The following is a 25,154-nucleotide window of genomic DNA, read 5'->3' on the forward strand; positions in this document are numbered from 1 at the left end:
GGCAGGTCCTGCAGTGGGACTCCACTTCTACTCCCATCCAGGGTCAGTAGAAATGGGCAGAGAGCCTTTGCTTTGTCTTCTTGCTCCCAAGATGACCAGCCAAGGGCACCTCATGAGCCAACTGCAGTAGGAAGGGCCTGTAAACCTGGGGTACCACCAACCTCTTGAGGGCACTAGGTTCAGGCTTAATGGGCTCACTAACAAGGAGCTTGCCCTCCCAATATGTCCTGAATGTCCTAGGCACTTCTCACTGTGCTTGGGACAGGGCCTGTTTCCTCAGACCCTCGGGAGAGTGGCACTCTCTCCAACCCTGCGTACTGGTCCCAGGCCCCAAGGGACACTAAGGAAATCTCCACAGGAGCACCAAATGTGATCCCTGTAGAGGGGGGGGAGGACAATGGCCACCACCTCAGCCATGGGGTAAGTGTAGGTCAGGCTGACAGCCTGGACTCGAAGTGCCTTACCTTTACACTTGGGGTCACCCTTCTTGTGATCCAGAGCCCCACAGTCCCAACAAGTGCCAGGAATGCGGGGTACTGTACTGGAACTGCAGCAGGTGGACCACTACTCTTACTCCCACCCACATAGGACTTATCCCCACTAGATTTTTAGGTCTTAGCAGAGGAAGGTTTTGGTTTACTCGACTGTGATTGCTTCTGGGACTTCTCAGCCTTCTTAGAGGACCCCTTTTCTTTGTCCTTGTCCTTCCCACTGGAGTCCTTAGGAGAGACCCGGTGGGAGACCCACTTATCAGCCAGCCTGGCCAGCTTACAGGGGTCTAAAATGTTCTGATCAGTAACATACTGACGCAGCTCTGGTGAACAGGCTTCAGAAAAATGCTCAAAAACAAAAGGTGGGACAGTTAAACAAAAGGTTACACCATGTATACATCAATCCACCCATCATGTTCATATGTGCAGCACTCACCTAGTCAAACCAAGACACATTCTCTCTTTGCTTAAATTCCCTGAACCTTTTAAGGTATTGGGTAGGTGTCTTGCCAAACTTGGCAATCAAAGCATACTTCATGCACTCATGACCCTTTTCTTCCACACTCAGTTTCAGAATACAGTCATATCCAGTCTGAGGCACACTGCTTAACAAACACCTAGCCCAATCTCTTTTATCAACATCATGGATTCCACAAGCTAGCTCAAAAGCTTCAATCCATGGGAGGATATCAGAACCCTCTGCATATGCACCAACCAAATCTTTCAGAAACTTTATGGCTGGGGACCTGACAAACTGGTTTTGCTGAAGCCCCCACTGTAGCTTTCTCTAGCTGGATTCGCCGACTCAGATCACCTGTCAAATTCAGCACAGAGCTGCCACCAGCCCACACCCTGCTATGTGGGCCACACACAGGTGCCCATAAACATACACTAGGCGTACGAGGTTGTACCTCCATCCATGGGTGCCATAAGGGTATCTCAAGGGTCTGTAAACCAAACAAAAACGAGGAAGAGCCGCACCGCAAGGAGTCTCACATGAACTCCTGCGCGGAAAACAAGACAGAACACATATGATAAAACAATAAAGAACAAGGATATGGAGGCCCTGTCCCTCCAATGCATTTCAAGCATCACATCTATCACCTGGAAAGGACAGGCAGGGGAGTCATAGTGAGGGGTGGGGGCCCCTCTACACCAGCTAACAAGTGGAGCTTGAGCCTGGTCTTGAAAGGTTCCACTGAATGAACCGCTTAGATGGCAGCGGAGATAGCATTCCAGTGGAGGGCGCAAATAAGTAAGAAGGAGCAGAAGGGGGAGGTAGCACAGGTAGGCTGAGAGATGAGTAACGCAAACCTGGCTTGGAATAAAATCTTCAAAGAGGGAACCATTTTGCATAGAGGACCATCCAGCATGACAGTGGGATATTGAGATGGCAGAGAATCTAGATAGGAAGAAGGGGTGTGAAGGCAAGCTGAGAACTCTGTTAAATGGAGTGCTAGCCATGTTAGCGGAACACCAAGGAAGAGGATTACAGTGTTTGTCAAGTGGTGAGAGAGGTGTGTGCGGGTCTACCTAAAGTTTAGAAGGTTGATGTTTGTTGTTGGTTCAGTCGTCATCACAAAATTATGTTGTAATCGAGGTGGACTCCAAGGCTGCAAGCCATGGGTAATGAAGTGAATAGGTCAGGTGGAAAAGATATTGGATGTGTGGGAGTGGGGTCAATACTGAAGATGACTTCTGTCTTGGGAGGAGTTTAGCATCAGGCAGTGTAGGATTAAAAAGTGATGGATGACAGGAAGTTGGCAGATAATGCTTTCAGAGATAGCAGAAGTTAAGGAAGAAAAGGGAGACTAGGATGTGGATATTGGCAGGAAAGAGGTGGTAGTGTAAACCAAAGGATAAAGGAGTATACCCAGGGAAGAGGTATAGCTGGTGAAGAGGAGTAGCCCTAGGACTATTGCTTGAAAGACACCCATGTGAAAGGGTGTGGGAGAGGAGTTCTATGAGATAGAAAAGATCAGTCTGGGAGAGAGAGGCTACCCAGTCAAGTACTGCATAGTTGAAGCTAAGGAAGAAAGACTTTGAAAGAGGGAGGAATGATCCAATAGTGTCAAAGATGGCAGTAGAGAGTCTGAGTAGAAAGGGGATAGAAGAGCGGGAAGAGTAGCGAGCAGTGGTCAGAATGTTTGAGACGTGAGTGTGAGCAGTTTCAATGGAGTGTTTGCTCCAAAATACTTATGAGTCAAGAGCAGGGGTTGCGTAGTGAGTGTACCCCAGGTAGTTGATGAGGAATTGCAAGACCTCTCTCTCACAGGAAATTTGGAACGGTGTGGGAGAAGAGCAACAAATCTGTAAAACAAGGGATTTCTGGGTTCAGCAGTGGTCTTTTTTTAGTATGGTTATGACTCTGGCTATTTTGTAGAAGGCTGAGAAGATACCTGTTGAAAGAGAGATTGAAGAGGGAGGAGATGCAAGAAGAGGCAACGGGCCTCGTTCTTTGATCATTTGGGATGTGAAGAGATGAAGGGTTTCTCAAGATAGTCTCTAGCTATCTATAGCCCAGCCATTTTAAGTTGGGAGATAAGTACGAAAGTTAGGAAAGGAGGAAAGGTATGAAGATGATAGATGGGCAGACAGGGCGTAGTGTTTTTCGTGATTTCTTGAGGAAGAGAAGTAGGATGTAAAGTGGCCAGCAGTGTCAGAGGGGAACATCGAGCACATTTTTTAGGGGTTGCAGCAGGTCCTGCATGGTCATGAATAGATGGCGAGGATGCATATGAGAAATGATATAAGATCTGTGCTGTGCGAGGATCTGGCAGAGTCAAACGTGGTGGTAAGGGCAAGGAACATGTTTAAAAGCAGTAAAGAGAGCAGGGGAGTGATGAAGACTGTCCTAAGTTGTTGGATGGCTGGGCAGATGCGTGGTCGAGGGCAGGAGAAGGTGAAGGAGAGAGATAGTGAAAGGAGGCAGTGTATGAATGTCACTGGTTAACAAATGCATTCACCACTTGGCAGAGGTTGTAGGTCCATTATCAGGAGTGACATAGTGAAGTGTGTGAGACAGAGCATGCCCCATACTAGTGACAATATGGTTATGGTTTTCCTAAAAAACGATTGGCTGATGAAAGGATTGCTGTCCATTGAGTTCTGGTTGTATCCCCCCCCCCGCCACCTGGGTCAAGAATAACGATCAGACCATGACCCAATAAACAACACGGTTAATTGGAATGCTAACCATGTATACCGTGGCTATGAAGCTGTGATTAGGGGGGCTAACAATGTCATGCATGAGGCAGGTTCCGGCCGGGCAGGCACTACCCAGGATGAAGTAGATTGACAATCTCGAGCCCCTGTAGAGGAACGACAGTCTAACAGGAGAGGAATTAGATTATTCTCCTAAAATATGGCTGCCTAAAAAAACATTTGGCAGATCTGGATTGTTGTAGCTTCATTCAGGGTAACAAAATAATCTGCTTCCAAGAAACATGGGAGGTGGGATTGACCGACCTTCCGGTGGTATGAAGTGTCCCAAGTTCCTGCTATGAAAGGAATGAAAGGAAGACCCTCAGGTGGCCTGGCAATATGGGTCAATACTGCCCTTGATTGGCAGGTATCAGGTATTGAATCTAGTTCTCCAGATGTACAGTATTTGGTGCTTGACTTACCGTGTGCCCAACCCATTTCCATGTTTAATGTTTATGATCGAGACACAAATAAAAGAATAACCAATGTGATCAAAACAGCAAGGAGACTTGTGGAAAATTAAGTATGCAAAGGGCAGGAAAACCTGGATAATACTTGTGGGTGACCTGAACCTACACATTGAGCCCTTACATGATATGGAGGGGGTTTGGGCTGACCATGACGAGGTGTGGAATATCCCCCTGTTGAACACCTCCGTACCGGATAGGGTCCACCCGCAGGCTCTCGTTTGCGCCGCTTTTTGGCATACACCTAAGGGCCTGTAATGGGCCTGTAAAGACCAGCCAGCAAAATTCACCTATCAGGGGAATAACTGCACTTCGCATATTGACTACATTTTCTTATCAATGAAAGTGTGGATCTATGCAAGGACTTTGAGGTCTTAAAAAAACAGGGAAGTGATCATAGACCATTACTCTTAAAGTTATAATGTATGATTAAACATGAGAATGATTACCAAAGTAATCTTAGCAACTCAATTCAACTTCAAGGATAATCTAAGCGAAGAGTAAAACGGTCTGATATCAACCTTGTATCCTTGAGACCAAGTATCTATGAGACGATCCTGCCAGATTTGGAACACGTATTATCCATGGATCTCGATGATGCAGAAGTTTGTTCTGCATATGACAATCTGGTATTGGGTATACAACCCTTTGTCACCAAGTCAAGCAAGAGGGTAGAAACATGCTATAAAATGTAACAGTTAGTTTGATGAGGACTGTAGTATAGCAAAGCTTGATATTCTAAACCACCTAAAGAACGGCCAGAGTGTGGACAGGAGTGAACTGAGGCACCCTAGAGCACAGTATAAACACCTAATCAAGATTAAAAAAGACAATCATGTACAGCAAGAATGGGATAGCTTGCAGGAAGCATCTAATTTCGGGGACAATCACTTATTCTGGAAAATAGTAAGTGGGAATAGAGAAGGTAGAAGTAACAATATGGTTACAAACATTAATCCAAGAACCTGGAGGTAACATGTTCAGAATCTTTATGGAACTAAGGGTACTGCACTATGGGAACAAGAGAGAAGGAATAATGCATGCCCAATTCAGTTTGAGCTACAGGATGTCTCTAGCGCTATTCATTTGCAACGGTGGGGAAAAGTCCCCGGACCAGACCTAATCCCCATTGATTGAATCAAGGAAGAACCAATCGTATGGGCCCCAGTTTTGTGCCATCTATTCAATTAATTCCTAAGATTTAATTAGGTGCCTCCATCGTGGCAAAACGCTAATATCCCAATTTATATTTATAAAAAGGGAGGAAGAGAGGATCTGGGAAATTCCTCGTTGTTGGATGAAGTGGGGGAAGTATTCAGCAGAATCATATATGAACACCTCCAGACGTGGGTTGTGCAGGAACAATTGATTGACCACCGAGTACCATGGACCACATATTCCACCTACAAATGGTCATACAGAAATATATGGGCTTGAGAAATATGAACCTGTATACCGTGTTCATTGATCTCAAGACCGCTTTTGAATGTCTGTCGCTGCATATGTTGTGGCCCATTCTGGCCAGATGGGGGGTTCCAGTTAACCTACTGCCAATCATCATTCATCTCTATTCACACAATACAGTCTCAGTGTGATAGGGTCTGGAGGGTGAATTGACTGACCTGCTTATGGTATCTAGAAGGGGGAGGCAGGGATGTGTCCTCGCCCCTCTGTTGTTTCTAATATGGGATACATTACTCACCGTAATCGTATTTCTGATGCTTGTATCTGCTTAGATTCACATGCTGTGCATAGAATGACATCAAGTGGAAGCTGCGGAGTATTACAGTTTGTTTTTCGAAACTCGAAAATGGGCGTCGACACAGGGCATGCCAATAATACTATCCCTAGTGTGACGTCCACTGTACCCATGATCCCTCAAGTGTGTAGGACCCCCATATTGTATTTTTTCTGACATGAGGTAGCATGAGGAGTAGCACGGGTACAGATTATCCAAGCAGATAGATAGAAAGATAAGACTACAAGCATCCATGCGCCTTCTCTCAGAAGGGAGGAAGGGCGGGTCGCATGTGAATCTAAGCAGATAGAAGCATCAGAAATACGATTACGGTGAGTAATGTATCCCTTCTGAGCCTTGTGGAATCTGCTTAGATCACATGCTGAGCATAGATTAGCGAGCAGTGTTAGAAGAAGGAGGTGGGATGTGAGAAGGGTCATGAGCAAATAGATGTCTTAGAACCGCTTGTCCCACTTGAGTATCTGTGTTGGAATGAGTGTCAATGCAGTAGTGCTGAGTAAAAGTGTGAATAGAGCTCCATGTAGCTGCTTTGCAAATGGTGTCAAGGGGTACATTTGCAATGAACGCCAGAGTGGCCCCAATGCCTCTTGTAGAGTGGGCTCTTGGCGTAAAAGGCAGAGTCTTTTCAGAAAGGGAGTAACATAATTGGATACAAATGACTATCCATATGGAGATGGCACCTTTAGCGACGCAATCTCTTTCTCTGCCTGTAGCTACGGAGACAAACAGTTGGTCTGTTTTCCTTAGCGGTCTGGTCTTGTCTACATAGTAGAGGACCGTTCTTCACACATCTAGAGTGTGTAGTTTCACCTCAGCAGAGCTTTTGGGTTCGTGGAAGAAGGCCGGAAGCTCGATGGACTGGTTAACGTGGAATTTAGAAATTAACCTAGGTGAGAACCTATGGTGTGTTCGTAGAACCAGTTTATCCTTATGAACAGTAAAGAAAGTATCCTGCACTGACAGAGCCTGAATTTCACTGACCCTTCTTATGGATGTAATGGCTACTAAGAAGGCAGTTTTATAGGTCAGGTGTATGAGACTGGCTTTATGCATGGGTTCAAAGGGTGGGCCCATGAGATTAGCAAGCACCACATTAAGGTCCCAACCAGGTGGTGGGTTTGAAATTGGAGGGTGGAGTCTCTTTACCCCTTCCATGAAGGCTTTAACCACTGGTACCTTCCACCACGAAACTTTGTTGTGGGAAGTGGTCTAGGCTGACAGCGCAGCCAGGTGTACCTTGAGTGAGTTAAATACCAGACCTGCATCCAGCAGGTGGAGCATGTATGTGACAATATTGGAATCTTTTTCATTTATCAAAGTAACAGTGCCTCGTGTTAGGTTTCCTAGATTCCTTTAAGATGTCCATATATCTCTGTGGTAAGTTGAGATGTCCAAACTCTATGACTTCAGGAGCCATGCTGCCAGGTTCATTGAGCTGGTTTGAGGATGCGCTGTTTGACCTTGGTGCTGGGACAGTAGGTTGTACCAGCACGGGAGTCTGATGGCTTCGCACACTGCTAGTGTGCGTAGGTGTGGGAACCATGGTTGCCTCGCCCACATGGGAGAAACTAGGATGAGCATCATCGATTCCCTGTGCATCTTGTTGACCACCTTCCTCATGAGAGGGGTTGGTGGAAAAGCGCAGGCAAACATCCCTGACCAGTTCATCCACAGGGCGTTCCCCTTGGAGTCTGGCTGGGGGAACCTGGATGCAAATCCTGGGCATTGCCCGTTTTCACTTGTGGCAAATAGGTCTGTAGTGGTGTCGGGGGGAAATTCTGCCGGGGTCGGCCGGGCCGTCCGCAGACCTCCGGGCAGGGAGGCCCCAACTCCTCCCGTATATCCCAAAAGAGATAGAGTATGAGACACACGCAAGAAGCAAGGTGACTCTGCTGTTTATTAGACAAAACGGCAGGGATGGGTCAAGGAGCGTACGCGTCCGTCCTGACACACACACAATCGTGGGGCTCGCAGGCCCTTTTTACCTTAGTATGACGTGCTACTTGCGTCACCTTACAAAGTTTAGCAAAAAACCTATTTCCACTCTGGATTGGTTACTCGAGTGGTAGGGTTAGTATAGCATACATATAGAGAACGATGTTAGTGGTTGAGGGTTAGTCAGGTGATATACTTGGGCTGTCCCTTCAATTTGATACATGAAAATTGTTACATGAAGACCTCTGAGGATTGGTCAATGTTAATGGCGTCAGTGATAAGAGCCCCATGTTCTGATTGGTCCGCTCGTGAGCCCCCCAGTCTGAGACTATCGCTGTTCTCAGCTCGCGGTGCACCTGTCATTTGCAACAATGTTTTACTATGGGTAGGTGTAAACAATGTGAGGATTTATTCATATGTTGGGAGGTCGACTACTCCCACTGCTGCAGATGTCCAATGAGTCTTTTAATTGTATCTGCCTGTGTCTTAAAACGTGGGATTCAGGCGTCTCCTTCCTCCTGGGCTTGGCATCCTGTCAGGTTTGGCTTTGTTACGTGAGGTGGGACCGTGTTGGAGGCAAAATTTAGCACAATTAATATTGTTTTTCCCACTGTGTGCCTGGTTTATCTTGCAGGTGCGACCTTGGCGTTGGCTTGCGGCGTGCGAGATTGCAACATCGTGCCCTTGGGGGTGAGCTTTCGCCGGGCTCATTCTGCAGGGTCAGCAACCGAGCTCTTACTCATTCAATGTTCATGGAAGCTTTTGATTGCGGCCTACTTGGGCCTGGTGCATAGGTGGAACCGTTTGATGCAGAGCGCTTTAGGTTATGGTATCATATTGCCCTATCCTCAGTATCGTGTCTCCGTTATATTCTTCATTTTGGTACATGGTTCTTAGAAGAAGCGTGAGCAAGCCTTTTTTAGATAAATTCATGATGCGTCTTGCGTTTCTGCATTTTGAGAGCCTATGTGGAAAATAATAAAGATGCACGTCCGTGAGTATGTCTGTCGCCTACGTCATAGCACTGAGTATATTCTTCGTGTGGATTCGTGTGGGAGTGTCCGGTGTGCATGTTTGCACAGGTGTGCTAACCGTTGGCTAGGTCGTCATGGCATCTCTAACGATGTATTGATTTAGTGCTGGATGGTTCAGTCGAGTCCATCCATGCCGCAGGTGTCGGCATGTGCAGGGCAGGCTGGTGGGCACATCCGTATGTTCCTGTACCAGGGTATTTGATCGTCTGGTAGATGGGCAAACTCCTCTCGTGGCGGGTGTCTGGGCCGTGATCCTCTAGGCCAAGCGCGAGGGGGGAAGGGCGGGAGCCTGTTCTTCCATTCTCCCACTTCAGTGGGGAAACCCCACTGTGAGAAGATGTCTTCTATGACTTCTCTGAGTAGACACCATTCGTGTTCTCTTGGGAGGGGATCTCTGCTCAAAGCGTCTGCTAGCGAATTGAGATCCCTGGAACATGTTGAGATGACAGGTAAATGTTGCGTCCGAGTGCCCATTTCCAAATTTTCTGGGCAAGCTTGGACAGATTTGGCGAACGAGTCCCTGTTTAGGTAAAACATCGCTGTTGTGCTGTCGGTCAGGATCTGTACTGACAGGTTCAACAGTTGGGGCTCGAACGCCTGAAGCGCTCTGAATACTGCCAGAAGCTATAGCAGATTGATATGATTCTTGGCTACTGTGTGAGACCAGAGACCCTTAGCTGTGTGGTGGAGGAGTTGTGCTCCCTACCCTGACAGGGATTTGTCTGTAGTGACTACAGCCTGTTTTTCTGGATCGTAAAAGGGTTTCCACTTTGACAGGTTCTCTCTTGTCCACCAGTGAAGACTTTGTACAAGTGTTGGCAAAACAACCACTAGATCGTCCCACTGACCACTTGCCTGAGACCACTGTTTCGCCAACCATTCTTACATGGGTCGCATGTGCAGGCGCGCGTGGGGGACCAGGTAAATACATGACGCCATCATGCCTAGCAAACGCATCACTTTGCGCAACCTTATCTGGTGACCGGGCTGGTAAAAAAGGAATTTGCAGTAGTAGATTCCAAATTCTTTCCTCTGATGGAAAGGCCAACCCCTCTTGAGTGTCTAAGACAGCTCCTAAGAACTGTTTGGAGGTGCTTGGCACCAGACTTGATTTTTTCTCATTTATGAAGAAACCCATTTCGAAGAGGAGGTTGATCGTTCTTTGAATGTTTGACCTGCAAATTACTGGGGTCTCCCCCGTGATGAGCCAGTCATCCTGGTAAGGGTACACCGGGATTGCCTCCCTGCGCAGGTGTGCCACCACCAGTACCTTGGTGAATACCCTTGGAGCCATGGCCATGCCGAAGGGAAGTACCTTGAACTGGTAGTGCTGACTGTCCACCTTGAAACACAAGATTCTTCTGTCCGCTGGGAACATGTAAATATGAAAATAGGCATCTTTCATATTCAATGTTGCCATGTAATCCCCCTTTTTTAGGAGGGGGATTACCTCTTGGAGAGTAGTCATGCAAAACCTTTGGGGCTTGACATACTTGTTTGCAGGGCGTAAGTCTAATACTGGGCGCATTGTCAAATCTATTTTTGGCACAAGGAAGTAAGCTGAATAAATAACCTTGTTTACCTGGTTGCCCGGGATGAGTTCTATCACGTCCTTTGCTAGAAGAATGACGATCTCCTCGAGGAGGATCTTTTGGTGGTCCAAGGAATGCATCTTTTGACGTGGAGGGTCGTTTCAGGGACGCTCGAGCAGTTCTATGCAGTATCCTGCAGACACTGTGGGCAGCACCCATCTGTCTGATGTGATCCCTTCCCAAGCTTGGGTGAAGTTGAAAATGCGTCCCCCTACTAGGGATGCCTGAGAAGGGACCCTGAGCGCAGCGTCACTGTTTTGCAGGAGGCGTGCTGCCTCTGCTGGGGCTGCCTCTACCCTTACCAAGGCCCCTCTTGTTTCCTCTGCAGTAACTCTGGGTAGTCTGCTGGTTGTTACCCCATGATGTACCCTGCCCCTGTGTATAATTGGAGCCTTTTTGTGAATTTTGGCCGCGTTGGCGATGAAAATTACCATTGCCTCTTTGATTAGGGGGCTCGTTGGTCAATTGTCCCAGGGATTTCAGAGTATCATACTCGTCTTTAGCAGTCTTTAATGCGTCCTCTACCACTTTGCCAAACAGTAGATTAGGTTCCACCGGCATGTCGATTAAGGATGCTTGTGTCTCAGGTTTAAACCCTTACTGTCTTAACGAAGCATGCCTCTTAATGACAGTGCTCTCTGCTATTAGCCTGCCCGCGTTATCTGCGGCATCAAAGGGTGCCTTAAGGATGCAACAAGACACGGCTCTCCACTACGACGCGACCTGGGCCAACTGGCCATTTAATGGTTCCGGTGCTGAGTCAATGAGGGCAGCTACCTGCTCCCACTGGTGGCAGTTGTAACTAGCCAGCAGAGTGGTGGAGTTGGCAATCCTTGCCTGGTAAGCGGAAGTGGAGGCTACCTTCCTTCCCAACCTGTACATTTTCTTGCTCTCCTTGTCAGGGGGGGGGGCTCAGATGAAGATAGAGGTGTCCCCGCCCTCTTCCGGGTGTTAGTAACTACCAGGGAGTCAGGCTTCAGTTGACCCCTTATGTAAAGCGGGTCTGATTGGGCTGCCCTGAACAATTTCTCGATTCTGGGGTTTACTGCCCTGGTGAGGTTAGGAGTGAGAAGGGAAGAGTCAATTCTCCTTTGGATGGACTTGAGAATTGGAATGGCTTGGGCAATCAGTTTCTTTCCTCCCACTAGTTCCTCAGCAAAGTCCCTCTCCTCCTGTGCTCCGCGAGTGTCTATGCGGAAGTGCTATGCCACTCTAGCCAAGACCTCATTTAGGAGAGTATAAAGTTCTACACGCATCCATTACTGCGCCACCAAAAAAATATTGTTCAAAAGCAGTTATGTTTGTTCATTTTCAGCCTTGTTTATTTTTAGTTGCAGCCCATATTGATGACACGTGTTTCGGCACTCTAACTTTGCCTTTCTCAAATCTGGGCAATTATTCTTATACAAATTACTATCTAAACGATCTTTTGTTGTTCATGGTTTCTCTAAATGACGTGGGTGATACAAATGGAGGAGGCGAACGCCTAGTAAATACACGACGCTTGATGCCAGAATTGTGACTTTTTAGGACGTACCTCGTCCACGAGTCTGACGGGACTCTCTCCATTTGTATCACCCACGTCATTTAGAGAAACCATGAACAACAAAAGATCGTTTAGAGAGTAATTTGTATAAGAATAATTGCCCAGATTTGAGAAAGGCAAAGTTAGAGTGCCGAAACACGTGTCATCAATATGGGCTGCAACTAAAAATAAACAAGGCTGAAAATGAACAAACATAACTGCTTTTGAACAATATTTTTTTGGTGGCGCAGTAATGGATGCGTGTAGAACTTTATAGTTTCGTTTTTGACAAGCGAAGTGGGGGAACTCTGTGTCTTCGCTTTCTACACACATCATTGCGACACGATTGAGTTATTACTTTTGTATTAAGTCGCGGAGGTTTAAGAGTGCAGCTAGAAAAGTTCCCCAAATTTGCAAACCTCATTTAGGAGAGGCTGGTTGTCGACTGGAGAGTCGGTAACTTGAGGTTCTTTGCTTACAGGGGAGTCTATTCTGTAGACTTCTGGGTCATCTTCCTCCTGATCTTGGTCCTCTTCGTCCCCATAATAGTCCAGCCTCAGTTTGGTCGTTACCAAGTTTGGATCCTCATCCTGTGGTGGATCCTCACTATACTGGGTGTAAGGCTGGATGTAAAAAGGGTCTGAAGACAGACCTTGCGTTGGAGTCTCAAACCAAGGTTTCTTACCAGGGGGCTGCGGGTCCGTAGATCCTGAGGGAGTAGCACCGTCAGGGGTAAAGGTGAGGAAGTGTTCTGGGTTCTTGGAGTAGAAGTCTGCTAGGGAGGACATTCTAGTCATATCCCTGTCTATATCCTCACTGGTCCATTTCTTGGAGCTGGGAATGACCCTTACTTGAGAGGGTTCCCCTTCTATAACTTGACTGGACCTAAGGGCCTGTACCGGGGTCTTGGCCAGATGCTTATCTGAAGACTTAGAACTGTCTTTATGTAACTGTGGTGCAGAAGAAGGGTGAGATGGTTTCTTCTGCTGTTTACCCCCTTCCCCATGAGCAGAAGAGTATTTCCCTGATGTTTTCACCTTCTCAGTGCTTTTCGACACTTGCTGTTCAGATTCAGGGGTAGTGTCCTTTTCTTTTGAGTGAGGACGTCGGGATTCGGAAGCAGCCGCCGAACGGTCTGCCGGAGCCGACTCCTGGTCTGCGGCCTGGGCCTGTGTAACGCTCACCTGGTTCCCACGGAGGCGCAGGTCTGGCTTCGAGTGCTGATGCTTCTTCAATGGTGAAGCGCAGGACTCTGAAGATGGACAGGAAGGGCCCTCTACTCTGGCTTCTCCGGCTCGTAGGAATATACCCCTGTGTGTGAAAAGGGAGTATTACCTACTGACTGAGTTATGCTCAAGCCTCCCACTCTCTTCGATACCCTTCCACGATTCCCCGTGAAGTCTCACCTTAGAGTCTGAAAGGACGAGCTCTCCATCCTGCTTCTGACGCAGGGGCGCGTTGAACCCAGTTACTTCACTGGATTGAGGTTGGATGGGAGTTCAGGTAAGCTTGATTATACTGGTAAGGCGCTGTAAAAGTTCTGTTGCAAGTTCAAAAGTTCAAGCTTTAAATAATAATGTTCATTGTCTTTTTTCAGGTGATGAATGAAGATTCCTTTGGAGACTTCTTGCAACAAAGCGCTAATGTTGATGTCTTTTCCCCATAGGGGCTGGGGTTCGGAATGCCGGAGATATGGCGCCGACCCGAAGTGAAACGTGCAGTTCCAGTAAAGATCTGGTAAGTCCTAGATGAGCGCTCAGGTAATGTTTTTGCATTCGCTCATCTAATGTCTTTGTCTTTTTTCCCCATAGGGGCCGGGGTCCAGAAAATGCTTGGAAGCAGCAAGACCCGAAATGAAATGGGAATGACCCAACAGGTAAGTCTTAGAAGGAAACTGAGCTTTTCCTATTCCCTTCCTTCTCTCACCTCTTATTCTTGTCTTTTTCTCTAGGCTCTGGGAAGTGGCTGTGTATCCGGATGATCGCTGCTGAAGATGGAGGAACCCAGGAAAGGTGAGTGAAATGCAGCGCTGCAGCGATCGTAACGAAATGCTTTTAAAAATGATGTCTTCCCTTTCAGGATCGTCGGTGATGTCTCCGTGGTTCAGATTAGCTGGTAGGTCTCTTGTCTCCCTTTGCAGGTGACCCAGGATGCTGACAGGCGTGGCTGAAGTCCAGCTGCGAGGAGCAGAACGCGAAGCGTGAGTTGCTGATCGGGTGTGGTTTAAATAGCTTTGGAAGAAGTTCCAAGTGTGTATCCTTCCTCCGATCAGGTATGTATCCTTCCCCGACCACACCCGGGTGGAAAGTAATCCCACAGGTAAAGTAGTTCCTATTCAGGCCTCAAGAGGGCCTGGATGTGGCAGCATGGTCTGCATCAAGTACGTGCACATTAAAACACTTTAACACATGTCTAGCTTTATGAGCCTGGCGCCTAAGGCGCCAGGACAGAGGTCCAACATGAGCCTGGCACCTAAGGCGCCAGGACTGCGTCCAAAGGGCCCCAGCTTGGGCCTGCTGGCACTCCCCTGGGGGAAATGATGCCTGCCTCTGGGGTTGCTGGGTCGGACCTGGCTCCTTGGAGGTAGGCATCATGACAGCCTGGCGGTCGGTTTCGTGTTCTGACGAGCGTACCTCCATGACTTTGGTGAATGAGGCACCTTTGGCAACTGTGGACGGTTGCCTGGTGTCGTGCGGCGATCTTGACCGAGAACGCCAAGAGGACACCGAATCGGTGGACCGCTCTCTCCGTGCCTCTTTCCGAGAACTCGACACGCGCGTCGAGTCTCGGTTGGACTTTGAGTGTTTAGGTGTAGAAATGGTGTGGGTAGCGCTCGTGTCGCTGGGTGTGCTCCCCATAACTGCCCTGCGGGACAATCTTCCGAGGTCGGGGACTTGCGCTTGGGCGTCTTTCGACACCTCTTTGCCCTCGCCGTCCGAAAGTACGGCGTCGCTGCCATCACTGAAGGCGCCCTCCGCTTCCATGGCCTCGCGTTGCCTGTCGTGGTGGGCCCAACATTTGGTCGAGCAGTCCTTTAGTGTTTTAGCCTTGAAAAGGCTACATGCTCTGCAGTTCGGCTCGGGGTGATCCCTCGGCAAGCAGAGGTTACAGGTGGCATGTTTGTCAACCCAAGGATACTTGCGGTTGCACTTGGGACAAAATTTAAAAGGGGTTCCCTCCATACGCACCCTGTGGCAGCGGGCTAGTGTGTCTAGGAAAAATAAGAGTGTAGAGTATGTTTCCAGCCCCCACTCTCCCTACTTGCAGGGCCGAGGCCTTCCAAGGCCCGGGCCGAGGCCAGAGGTCTCCCGAGTCCCAAAGTCCGTCGTGCAGCTCTTGACCGGCGTTGATCTTTGAACTTCGATGTCTCGACGTGGGAGTGGAAGAACGGGGAAATTATATCATATTTAACAAAATATGGCTGAAAGCCAGAGAACTCCGCGCAATGCTTCCGACAAGTATGGCGGGAAAAAAAACAATCTTAGGGTCCTACACGCGTGAGGGATCATGGGTACAGTGGACGTCACACTAGGGATAGTATTACTGGCACGCCCTGTGTCGGCGCCCATTTTCGAGTTTCGAAAAACAAACTGCAATACTCCGCAGTTTCCACTAGATGTCGGCCTATGCACAGCATGTGATCTAAGCAGATTCCACAAGCCTCAGAAATATATATATATAGATGAAGTAATACGGCATGTGAGATTGAAATGCCTGGATCAATACAAACTTAGTCTAGAAGCAATTCTAATACTTCTTTTTGCAGATGATTCTGTGATTTTACCTACATCTGCAAGGGGGATGGAGATTACAGTCAAAGCCTTTGTTGAAAAATGCACTGAGTTCCAATTTGAGATAAATACAGGAAAAATAAAATCTCTAATCTTCGGGCCAAAATTTAAAAAATGTACCACGGTTAAACTGAGTATCAATGGAATTGTCTTAGAACAAGTCTGATGCTATGATTATCTTGGGGTGAGATTAAATGATCATGGCGATTGGACATCTCAAATGGTTAAATCCAGCTCATTGTTAGGTAAGTATAGTGGGCAATTTGGAGATTCTTTCTTGCTCATGGCCCGGGGTGGGCTCACGCCATTCCTTAAAATGTATGCTGCCCAGGCAAAATCTGCAGAATTGTATGGTGCAGAGACTTGGGAATATTCAGCCAGTATTAAATTAGGTCTGGCCGAAAGACGTTTTTTCAAACGTCTGCTCAGTATGTCAACAGAATGCCCAGGCTATCTCGTCTATCTAGACCTGGGCCTTAGACCGTTTCACAGCAATGTCACCCTTAGGCCACTACTCTATTGGACGAGATTGTGGACAACCCCCAAGCTTGAGATGTATCGTGAGATAGTAGTGCACATGCTGGACTCTGAGGGTGGCAGATCATTGCCCTGGTTTGTCCATGTCAAAAAATACTTGCAGGAGGAGTTGAATCTGGATGAATTGTGGCAAAACCTCCGGTTATTACTAAAAGGGATGTGTATTCAAATGTGGTTCCATAAGTGGTGCATATGTATTAGCCATCCATCTCTTACATAACTTTGATGCACAATGATATATGCACCTTTCATCCACCCTTTGTATAACCATGACGATGTTGATCTCAACTCATGTATCTTATTAATTATGGAGTTGACAATTTTGTTGCAATTGTGATTTTATGTGTTTTTTGGCAAATGACGAACTGTCGAATAAAAGCTACATGATGTGAGCCAACTTGGGTCCTTCCTCTCCTCTATCTCTATCTCTAACTCTACCTGTGGTGTTCCCCAGGGGTCTAACCTCTCTCCCTGGCTGTTCAACCAATACCTGGCACTTCTTGCCCACCGCATTGCCGCTCTCTGCCCTAAATTCCAGTGCTATTCAGATGACACTCAGCTCATTTTCAGGCTCCCTTCAGCCACCTCTTATCCTTCTCTCATCTCTGACTGTCTGTCTGCTATCAAGGAGTGGTGTGCCGCCAATGATCTCTGCCTTAATGCCAGTAAGACAGAGACTCTCCTCATCAGCACACCCGCTTCCTCCTTTCCTGTCACCCTCTGGTGGGCCACTATTGGCCCTCTTCCTTCTCCCACCTGTGAGGATAAAAACCTCGGGGTCATCTTCAACTCCATACTCTCCTTCTCTCCTCACATCTCTGATGTCTCTAAAAAGTCACACTACCAGCTGCACCTCCTCAGAGGTATTCTTCCTTTCCTCTCCTTCACCCAGAAGCTCGCTGTCTCCAGAGCTCTGGTTCTCTCTAGACTGGACTACTGCAACAGAGTTTTTCTAAATCGGCCTGCCTCTACTCTCCGCCCTCTGCAACTCATCCAAAACAGGACTGCGAGACTTGTCCTTGGCCTCAAGCCCAGGGATGGTATCCTTCCAGGACTGAAATCTCTGCACTGGCTCCCAGTCGCTGCAAGGATTTTGTTCAAACCCCTCTGCATTGTCCACAAGGGCTTCTAGGGCATGGGGCCTCAATATCTTCAAATCTCTCTTCCTAAAAATCTTCCTTCTTGAGCTCTTCGCTCATCCGCCTCCAACTGTCTCAGGGTCAGTCACTTCTCCAAGCAACGAGTTGGTGGTAGATCATCTCCTTCGGCTGGGCCCTCCCTCTGGAACAGCCTCCCTGCCTCTCTGAAAATTGAGGAGAACCATCTCCGGTTCCAGAAGCACCTCAAGACCTTTCTCTTTGCTTCTGCTTTCTCTCCTCCCCTGCCCTGTTGAACTCCTGGCTGAAACTGCACTGGTCACCTGGCTACCCTTTGTTCTCGGGCTCTGGTCTCCTCCCCACCAGTTGCACACCTGCACTGCACCCCTGGCAACCTATGCACTGTGGGGCTGCTTCTGTATCTCTACAGCCCCCTACCAGCACTTGACACCTGATGTCTGCACTACCCCTGCCACCAGCTGGCTGCACTTCTTATTTATTGTCATTATTTATCATTTTTAGTTATTCTCTGTTTATCCTATTTACTGCACTTGCCCTCTCCCTTTCCCCTCGCACGTCTCCCCTCGCCCCCATCCGCTGCACTTGTGCGATCTTAATGTCACCTGGCCTAGTAAGATCGCTGTCTGTCATCCCTCTGCTCCCCTCCCCTGCCTCGTCGCGCCTTGAAACACTGGTGTATAGGCGCGTTATAAATGCCATACAATATCATACCATGATGAATGTCACATTTGGCAGGCGAGGGGATTTAGGATACCCCTAGAGGTCAAAGGAAGCCACTTACTCATAAATGCAACAACTGGAGGTGATAAATGTGTGATTCCTCAAGCCTCCCCTGCTCTCGCTAGCTTGCTGACCTAAACCACAATTTTAAAAAAATGTCTGGGTTATTTACAGATGGGGACAAGATAACACACATTGCTGTCCATGAACCAAGACTTCAAACTCAAAATATTTAAAGCAACAGGGTGGCCCAAGCAGTCTGCCAACATGGACACTCAACCATTTGTAACACATTTAATTTGTGAATCACAAGAGCACACATTTAGGGACCCACTCTACAAGGCAGCAGGGTATGCAGGAGAGACAATAGTATTGGTGTAAGTAGAGGAGACATGGCGAGGTCAGACAGACGCCAAAACCATTTTATCTGAGCTCAAGATGGCAAAGCTCCTTTTTGAACTCACGGCATGGATCGGCAGAGAAGCTGCCACTAACGAAAGCATTATGGACCACACCAGGGAAGGAGGAGGGAAAAGACAGAGGTTTTAGGAGTATGGGGCCAAGTCCTAAGCCTACTGGGGGTTAGGGGGTGTCATAGCCCAGAACCTGGTCCAAGTCAGAGACTTGAGAAGGAGCCTGTTGTAACCCTGACTGATGGCCAGGTATGACAATCTTGAGATGAAACTAGAGACTTAAGGAGAAATCTATAAGTCTAACTGGGGGGCTAAATATCGAGAACCTGGAGAGGTGAACAATAAACCAGAACATGTGTGGGCTTCAGAAGGACAAGAGTCAGTGACAGGTTCTTGTGCTTAAACACCACCCTAGGAATGTTGGGCATCTACAATTTTAGCTCTCATAACCGTCTTATTTAAATAAATGTTTTTTTTCCCTGTTGCAACTTAACATTTGGTGATGCACCATGAACTGTATCTGTTCTGCCCTATGGTGGTTAAAGTCACAGCACAGAACAAGTTACTGAGGTCATCTTCATGAGTTTGCATTTTACATTTTTGTTGCCCCTCATTAATGTTTCATTTCTTAACAAAGGAGAAGAATTTTGGCAAGATGCTTTATCTGTGAAACAGCCCCAGTTTCAAAAGTAGATATTGTTAGAAAAGATTCCCATTTATGTGCAATTTTCCATCCAGTTGTGTACCTCCCAAAGTTTTGCTGCTATTTAAACACCAGTCTGACTTTTCCAGTGAAGCACAGCCTTCTGCTGCACTCCACTGGGCTTTGCTCACTTGGTTATGGGGAACTGACATGCCCTTAAAGACAGTCAGTACTGGGAGACTTTGTTTCCCTTAGTCCTTTCCAATGTTGCAACTTTTCTGCAACATATTACAAGTGCACAATGTACCTTACAGTACACTGCACTTGGGTCTTCCTTTCGTTTCCAAAGGCCCTAGACTCCATCCCTTAAAGGATTTTTTAGACGTGCAGATGCGCCTTGGACAGAATTGGTGGCAGCTTATCTTTTTGCATATTTTTAACCCTTTCTTGCCATGCAAACCACGTTTACTGTGGTTGGCACAGGAAGGTGAAGAAAAAGTGACTCCTCATAAGGGATGCGCTGCTATTATCAGAATTTGAATTGGCACAGTGGTGAAGACATGTATAACTCTTGAATCAAACATGCAAGACAAGGTTTTCAGACAAAATGTGAAGGTCACTTTTTCTTCAATGTAATATGGTAGTAGGGTCGAGCTACCTATTAGCCCCAAAAGGGTGCTGCAGCTAGCCTATCCACCCCAACTTTGTGCTTTTTTCGGGTTTTTTTGAGATTTTTTCCATTCATCCTGTTTAGCCCAAGCGTTTCAGTTACCTGGTATACCTCGAACCAGCCCTGTGTTCCATGACACAGGACGGTGGCCTGGCTGCAAAATGGCCATGCAAGGAGGTTCTTTGTCCCATCCTTTGGCCATCTTGCCCCTTTGCCTTCCTCAGGTCGAGCCGACCCGGGTCAGTCCTTATTTGGGCATGCTTTCTCTCGCGAAACGCCAAGCTTTCGCAGGCTTCTGCATGCCTTGTGTATGTGCTTCCAGAATGTGGGCTGGACTGTCTAGTTCCAATACACATCCTGGGTGCTAGAGAGTCTGATGTGCTGTGAATGACTAGGACCACCGTGGTCTGTGATTGGTCCATGTCTGGTGTGCCTGATTGTGAGCAGATCTCCCACTGGGGCCTCTTTGTTTTGGTGTGAAGGAGATTCTGGATAAGAGAAGGCCCCAAACACCCACACCAGGTCGATCTCCTGAGTTATCACTGAACCAGGGTTGGGTTCCAAGCATCCTGAAACTAAGATGCCCAGTCGAGGAACCGCTGGTGACCCGCTGGAAGGTATGGCACCCTGAGCCTGCTGTTTTCCCGCTGGACCCCTCTGCATCTGATCGAACTAAAAGGTCTGCGAAGACGCTTGGACCCATTGGAATAGAGGGACCAACTATTCTCAGCACCTTCATCAAACGCTGCAAGTAAGCCTTCTCGGAAGTGTCCCTAGGCCAATCAGTGGGCTGACTAGCTTGCGCAGGACCTTTGCTCTGACACCGCCGCCGTTTCGAGGAGACCCTTGAAACATGGTACATCGCATGCTGTGTATTCACAGCAATCTCCCACCGAATTTTGTACACTTGGCATTCCCAGGTTTGGAATAAAGAGAGATCGCCCGAACCGGAGTACATGCGGTTACTGTGTCGCACAGCAGTGGTGACGTACTTTGCAGGTGACTTGTTGCTGTGCCCCTCTGTGCCCTGAAGCCTGTTACAGTGAAACTGGCCTGATCCATCCACCAGGAGCAGAGAAATCGGCACTGTCCAGGCAGGGAATTATCGCTATAACTTTGCTGCTGAAAGTTGCATAGCCGCACAAGTGCCGCATTTGAACCTGCAACCGAAGTGGACTTGACTGCTGAAGTTTTTTCCAGAGTGCGCCAGGGGTCAGTGAGTACCAGTAACCCTTACCAGTGGCCCCTAGCACATCCACCCACTTTTATGCACAAGTGTTCCCTGAGGGCCACTCACTTTCCCACAGGTAGCCTGTGCTACCCACCCATTCCCAACTCCTGGAAACTGTTCTGCCCTTTTGGGGAGACCCTCCACGAATAGTGGGAACTTGTTCTTCATCGCCTTACCCACCTTCCTGAGCTTCTACAGCCCCTGCAAGAGACCCTGTTTTTGCCTTTGTACACTATCGCGTGCACCAGCATTTGAAAGTATATTGAGCACTAGGCTCCTCTCTTCGTAGGGACTGGACTGCTTCTCAGTTAGGATTTATTTAATGAAGAACTGCCTAAAGACTATCTGCAATGTTTGATTCCTTCCCCTTTAGGTTGTGGACCCATTCTGTGCGTTTAACCCTTTAGGCCACTTGGTATTGTATATATGTGTTATAGTAATGTTGTATTGGTTTGATGTATTACTGTTGAATGATTACTTTGTATTGAAGTTCAAAGGCCTTGAATAAATGTACATGTATTTTTAATATATATACACCTGCCTGACTGGGAGTGATTTGTAGTGTCCTTTACTCTGTGTGCTCGTTGAGGTCTTTCAGTCACCCTCACCCCTCCTGAGACGTAGTCTTGACCACCGCCAAGGCTACCTTGATTGGTCTGCCTTGTCCAGAAGGTTACCCTTTTCCAATAAACTAGGTTGGCCTTCTGAACCTCTGCCCACCAGGTCAGAGTTCAGAAATCCATCTTAACAGTTATCACCTAGGAAATTTGCAAAAACGATGTATTAGTAAATGTAAAATCAATTAAAGATTAGATAACTAAAATCCACAGAACTAAGAAATTTCCTTGGAAAGTACAAGAATATGCAGATGTTTGCAATTCCTTTCCACAATTGAAAGAAATGTTTTGCCTTAAAACATGCTTTTGATACTTTGTAAGAGCACAGTTACACACAAATTAGAACATACAGACTTAAACTACTCAGAACAATAACTATGAGGAGTCCTTATAATCACAAGGCTTTCAAAATCCCTTTGCTCACATTATTTACAAATGTATTCTCCTCTGCCCACCATTTCTCTCCAATGAGCATTACCTCTCTGCAATAATTTTTCTGCATTTGTTTTACTCGACTGCAATGCCTGTTGTCTGTCAAATTTTATTGCAACTGCCGTGACTGCAACCTGCAAAAAAAAAAATCAAGAATTATTTTTTTGCCCAGCTATTTGCTCACAACTTAAAATCTATCACTAATATACACCACATCAGACCTCAAAAGAATACTTTAAAAATAAATATAGCCTATCCATTCAGATATTCATCAGTAGAAGACGACCAGTTAGGTAAAAATGTAGTGGCTGAGACAAGACCAAAGGCCTTTATGATCTACCAGTTTACACTGAGACGACTGACAATAGACTTGTATTACGTCCGACATCTGTGTGCCTGATGGGACAAAGTTTAGCTGGCACTGCAAGATTAGATGGCCACCAAAATCTTGAATGGTGCATTATTGTGATTTGGTGTGCAAAGGTACCGCTGCTCCTGTGTATGTGTCTATAACCAGGGAAACCAGCGGGCTGTTGAACACATTAGTTTGGGAAAAATATACCTGGAAGACAGCTAGAGAGATTTGTCTCTCTTTAGGATGCTGGTTGGGTCTGATGCGTTTGTGGATGCCTCTTCTGCTTAGAGGCTCTCTGTCTGCTTCCTTTCCACTGCTGCGTGCTGGGAACTCCAAGTCTGCTGTGCTGATGCTCCTATAAACATTCCGATCATTTCAGCATTCGCTGAACATAAGATGGAGCCTCTCTGCTGCCTTGGCTGGGCTATACGACTTGCTGCTACAGTGCCTCATCTCTGCTTCTTTGCACAATATCTTGGATTGGCTCCTGTAGCAGCACTCCATTGCGAGAATGTTCCTGCTGCCCTGGTTAAACATTTGTCTTCAAATGAGCTGCCTCTAACCTGCTTGGTGGGTATCCCCTGTGATTCATTGTTACTATTGGAGCTGCAGTGCCTTCATTGGAATCCTGTTGTCTTGGCTCCATCTTAACCTGGGACTGATCCCAAGGAAATTGTTTCAAAGAAGTTAGGAGTAGCTGCTGACTTTTGCCTGTCCCATAGGGTTTCCAAAAAATGACAAACTGACTCTTCAGAATTATGAAGAGGGTAAGAAGCATAAGGAATGTTCATCTGTTAAACATCCTCCCAAGCAGACTCTCATAGAAAAGTGGGCAACTCACACATGCATGCCAGAAAGAGTAGTAGAAAGCTTTTGGTACCAAAAAGGAGTCCTGCTAGAGGTTGAAGTAGCAGAAACTATCGGGAACGGAGTTTCACTCTTTTTACAGCCGTTTTCACCATTCCAGAATGGTTCTTTTTAAAGTTAAAACATATCTGTTCATTTAACCACAGCTTTTACAGCTAAACTGAAAATTGTTTGACTGTCGATTAATATAGGGAAGACGAAGAACTAACAAGGGGCTTAAAATTCCAGTGCTTCAGTGCGAGAAGTGAAAGAGTAAAAATGTGATTGGACATAAATAGATTCAGGGACAGTGAGAAGGAACAGAGACCGAGAGCAAAACGAGCAGGAAGGTATATAAAGAGAAACAAGAGAAAAAAGGTGGAGCAAGACCATGAAGACATGTAAAGACAATGCAAACTAACTGAAATAGATACAAGTCAAGCATAAACCAAGAAAGAGAGGAAAGAGAGGAAGTAAGAGTATGAGGAAAATGCAAAAGATGAATTGAACAGTGAAATTGAGATAGGGCGAAGAGGAGCAAGTTGATAGTCTGAAGTGCTCTGAAAAGAGCAGCAGAGCAATAAACAAGTCGAGAAAGAACAAGAGAAGTGATAAGTTGTATGGTAGCACAAAAGGAAAAGAAAAAAGAGGCTTTAAAGATGTTACTGAGGTGAAAGCGACAGGAACAAGCAGTGCCCGAGATATGGAGAGAGAAGGAGAATCTAAGGGGTCAAAAGTGACACCCAATTACAAAGGAAAAATGAGAACAGGAGGATTAGACGAGAGGGAGTGGTTGAAGCACAAAGATAATAGAGCCTCAATTTTAAAAGCATTAAGATGGAGAAAGTGTGAATTAATCTAGGACTGGACAGCAGGGAGACCGGATGAGAAAGAAGCATCTAGGGAATGAGAGAAGAAAGGGAAAGAAAAGAAAATCTGCAAGTCGTCTCCATAGAAAACCTAACAAAAAATAAATGAAGAAATAATAGATGAAAGAAGAATAGTAAAAAGAGAAGCAAAGGCAACTGTGATGAATCAGCAACGATTCACGCCACAAACTTGGCCTGGGACCCCTCTCATGTAGCCAGGGAAGGGCAGAAACTTCCTTATCCAGACTATAGGGGTGGTGTTCTGTGGGCAGATCACATGGCGGCAGAGGGGTTAGACAGGTGTGGGGTTTCACCACAACCCCACACTTCCAATGGCTTATTGCCAAGTAGAGAAAATAAGAAGGCATCATTTTGTTGGTTGGGACCACAAGTCCCATAATCCCCAATGCCCCCCCCCGAAGTACTGGGACGAGGAAGAGGAAGAGGGCTGAAGAGGAATGTTGCAGTTGCAGTAGCAGTCAGCCTGTTAAGCTTAATGACACACACCTTATGGAAGCAGAGAGGCATGAAAGGCCCCCTCAGGTGCAGGCCATTAGATGGAGCTGTAATTGGAATGGTTGCAGCAGTTGCAGCAAGAGAAGCAGAGCACAGTGTTGGCAATCCAGGCAGAAGTGGGTGAAAAGAAGGGACGCCAGGACTTTACCCAAGCAGATTTCAGCTGCCTGTCCTGAGAGGATCCTGTTTCCCCAAAATTTGCAGAGGTTGCGCAGTGGAAGGCGAGAAGGAAGACTGCTTTTTCCCATGCGTAATTGCAGAGATTACGCAACCAGAAGCATGCCAGAGACTCTGCCTGAGTGTTGGCATGCAGCCGAGCAGGAGTGAGAGAAGCTATGTGACAGAGTGGTGGGGTTATGGACACCTTCACAGAGGAAGGGTATGTGGCA

The 25,154-nt window shown here is 47.0% G+C and overlaps 1 protein-coding gene across 7 annotated transcripts in view; it reads right to left on the reverse strand.

Moving 5' to 3' along the window:
- Nucleotides 1-25,154, reverse strand: part of C2CD5 (C2 calcium dependent domain containing 5) — a 2,654,621-nt gene that overhangs the window by 654,698 nt on the left and 1,974,769 nt on the right. For all 7 annotated transcript variants that reach the window (XM_069628452.1, XM_069628454.1, XM_069628457.1 and 4 more), the window contains one exon: nt 22,226-22,313. In XM_069628452.1, the coding sequence (XP_069484553.1) occupies nt 22,226-22,313 (88 nt within the window). The remainder of the gene's footprint in view (nt 1-22,225; nt 22,314-25,154) is intronic.

This window comes from Ambystoma mexicanum, chromosome 12, assembly GCF_040938575.1.
Source record: "Ambystoma mexicanum isolate Mex_15411 chromosome 12, UKY_AmexF1_1, whole genome shotgun sequence".
Classification (NCBI taxonomy): domain Eukaryota; kingdom Metazoa; phylum Chordata; class Amphibia; order Caudata; family Ambystomatidae; genus Ambystoma; species Ambystoma mexicanum.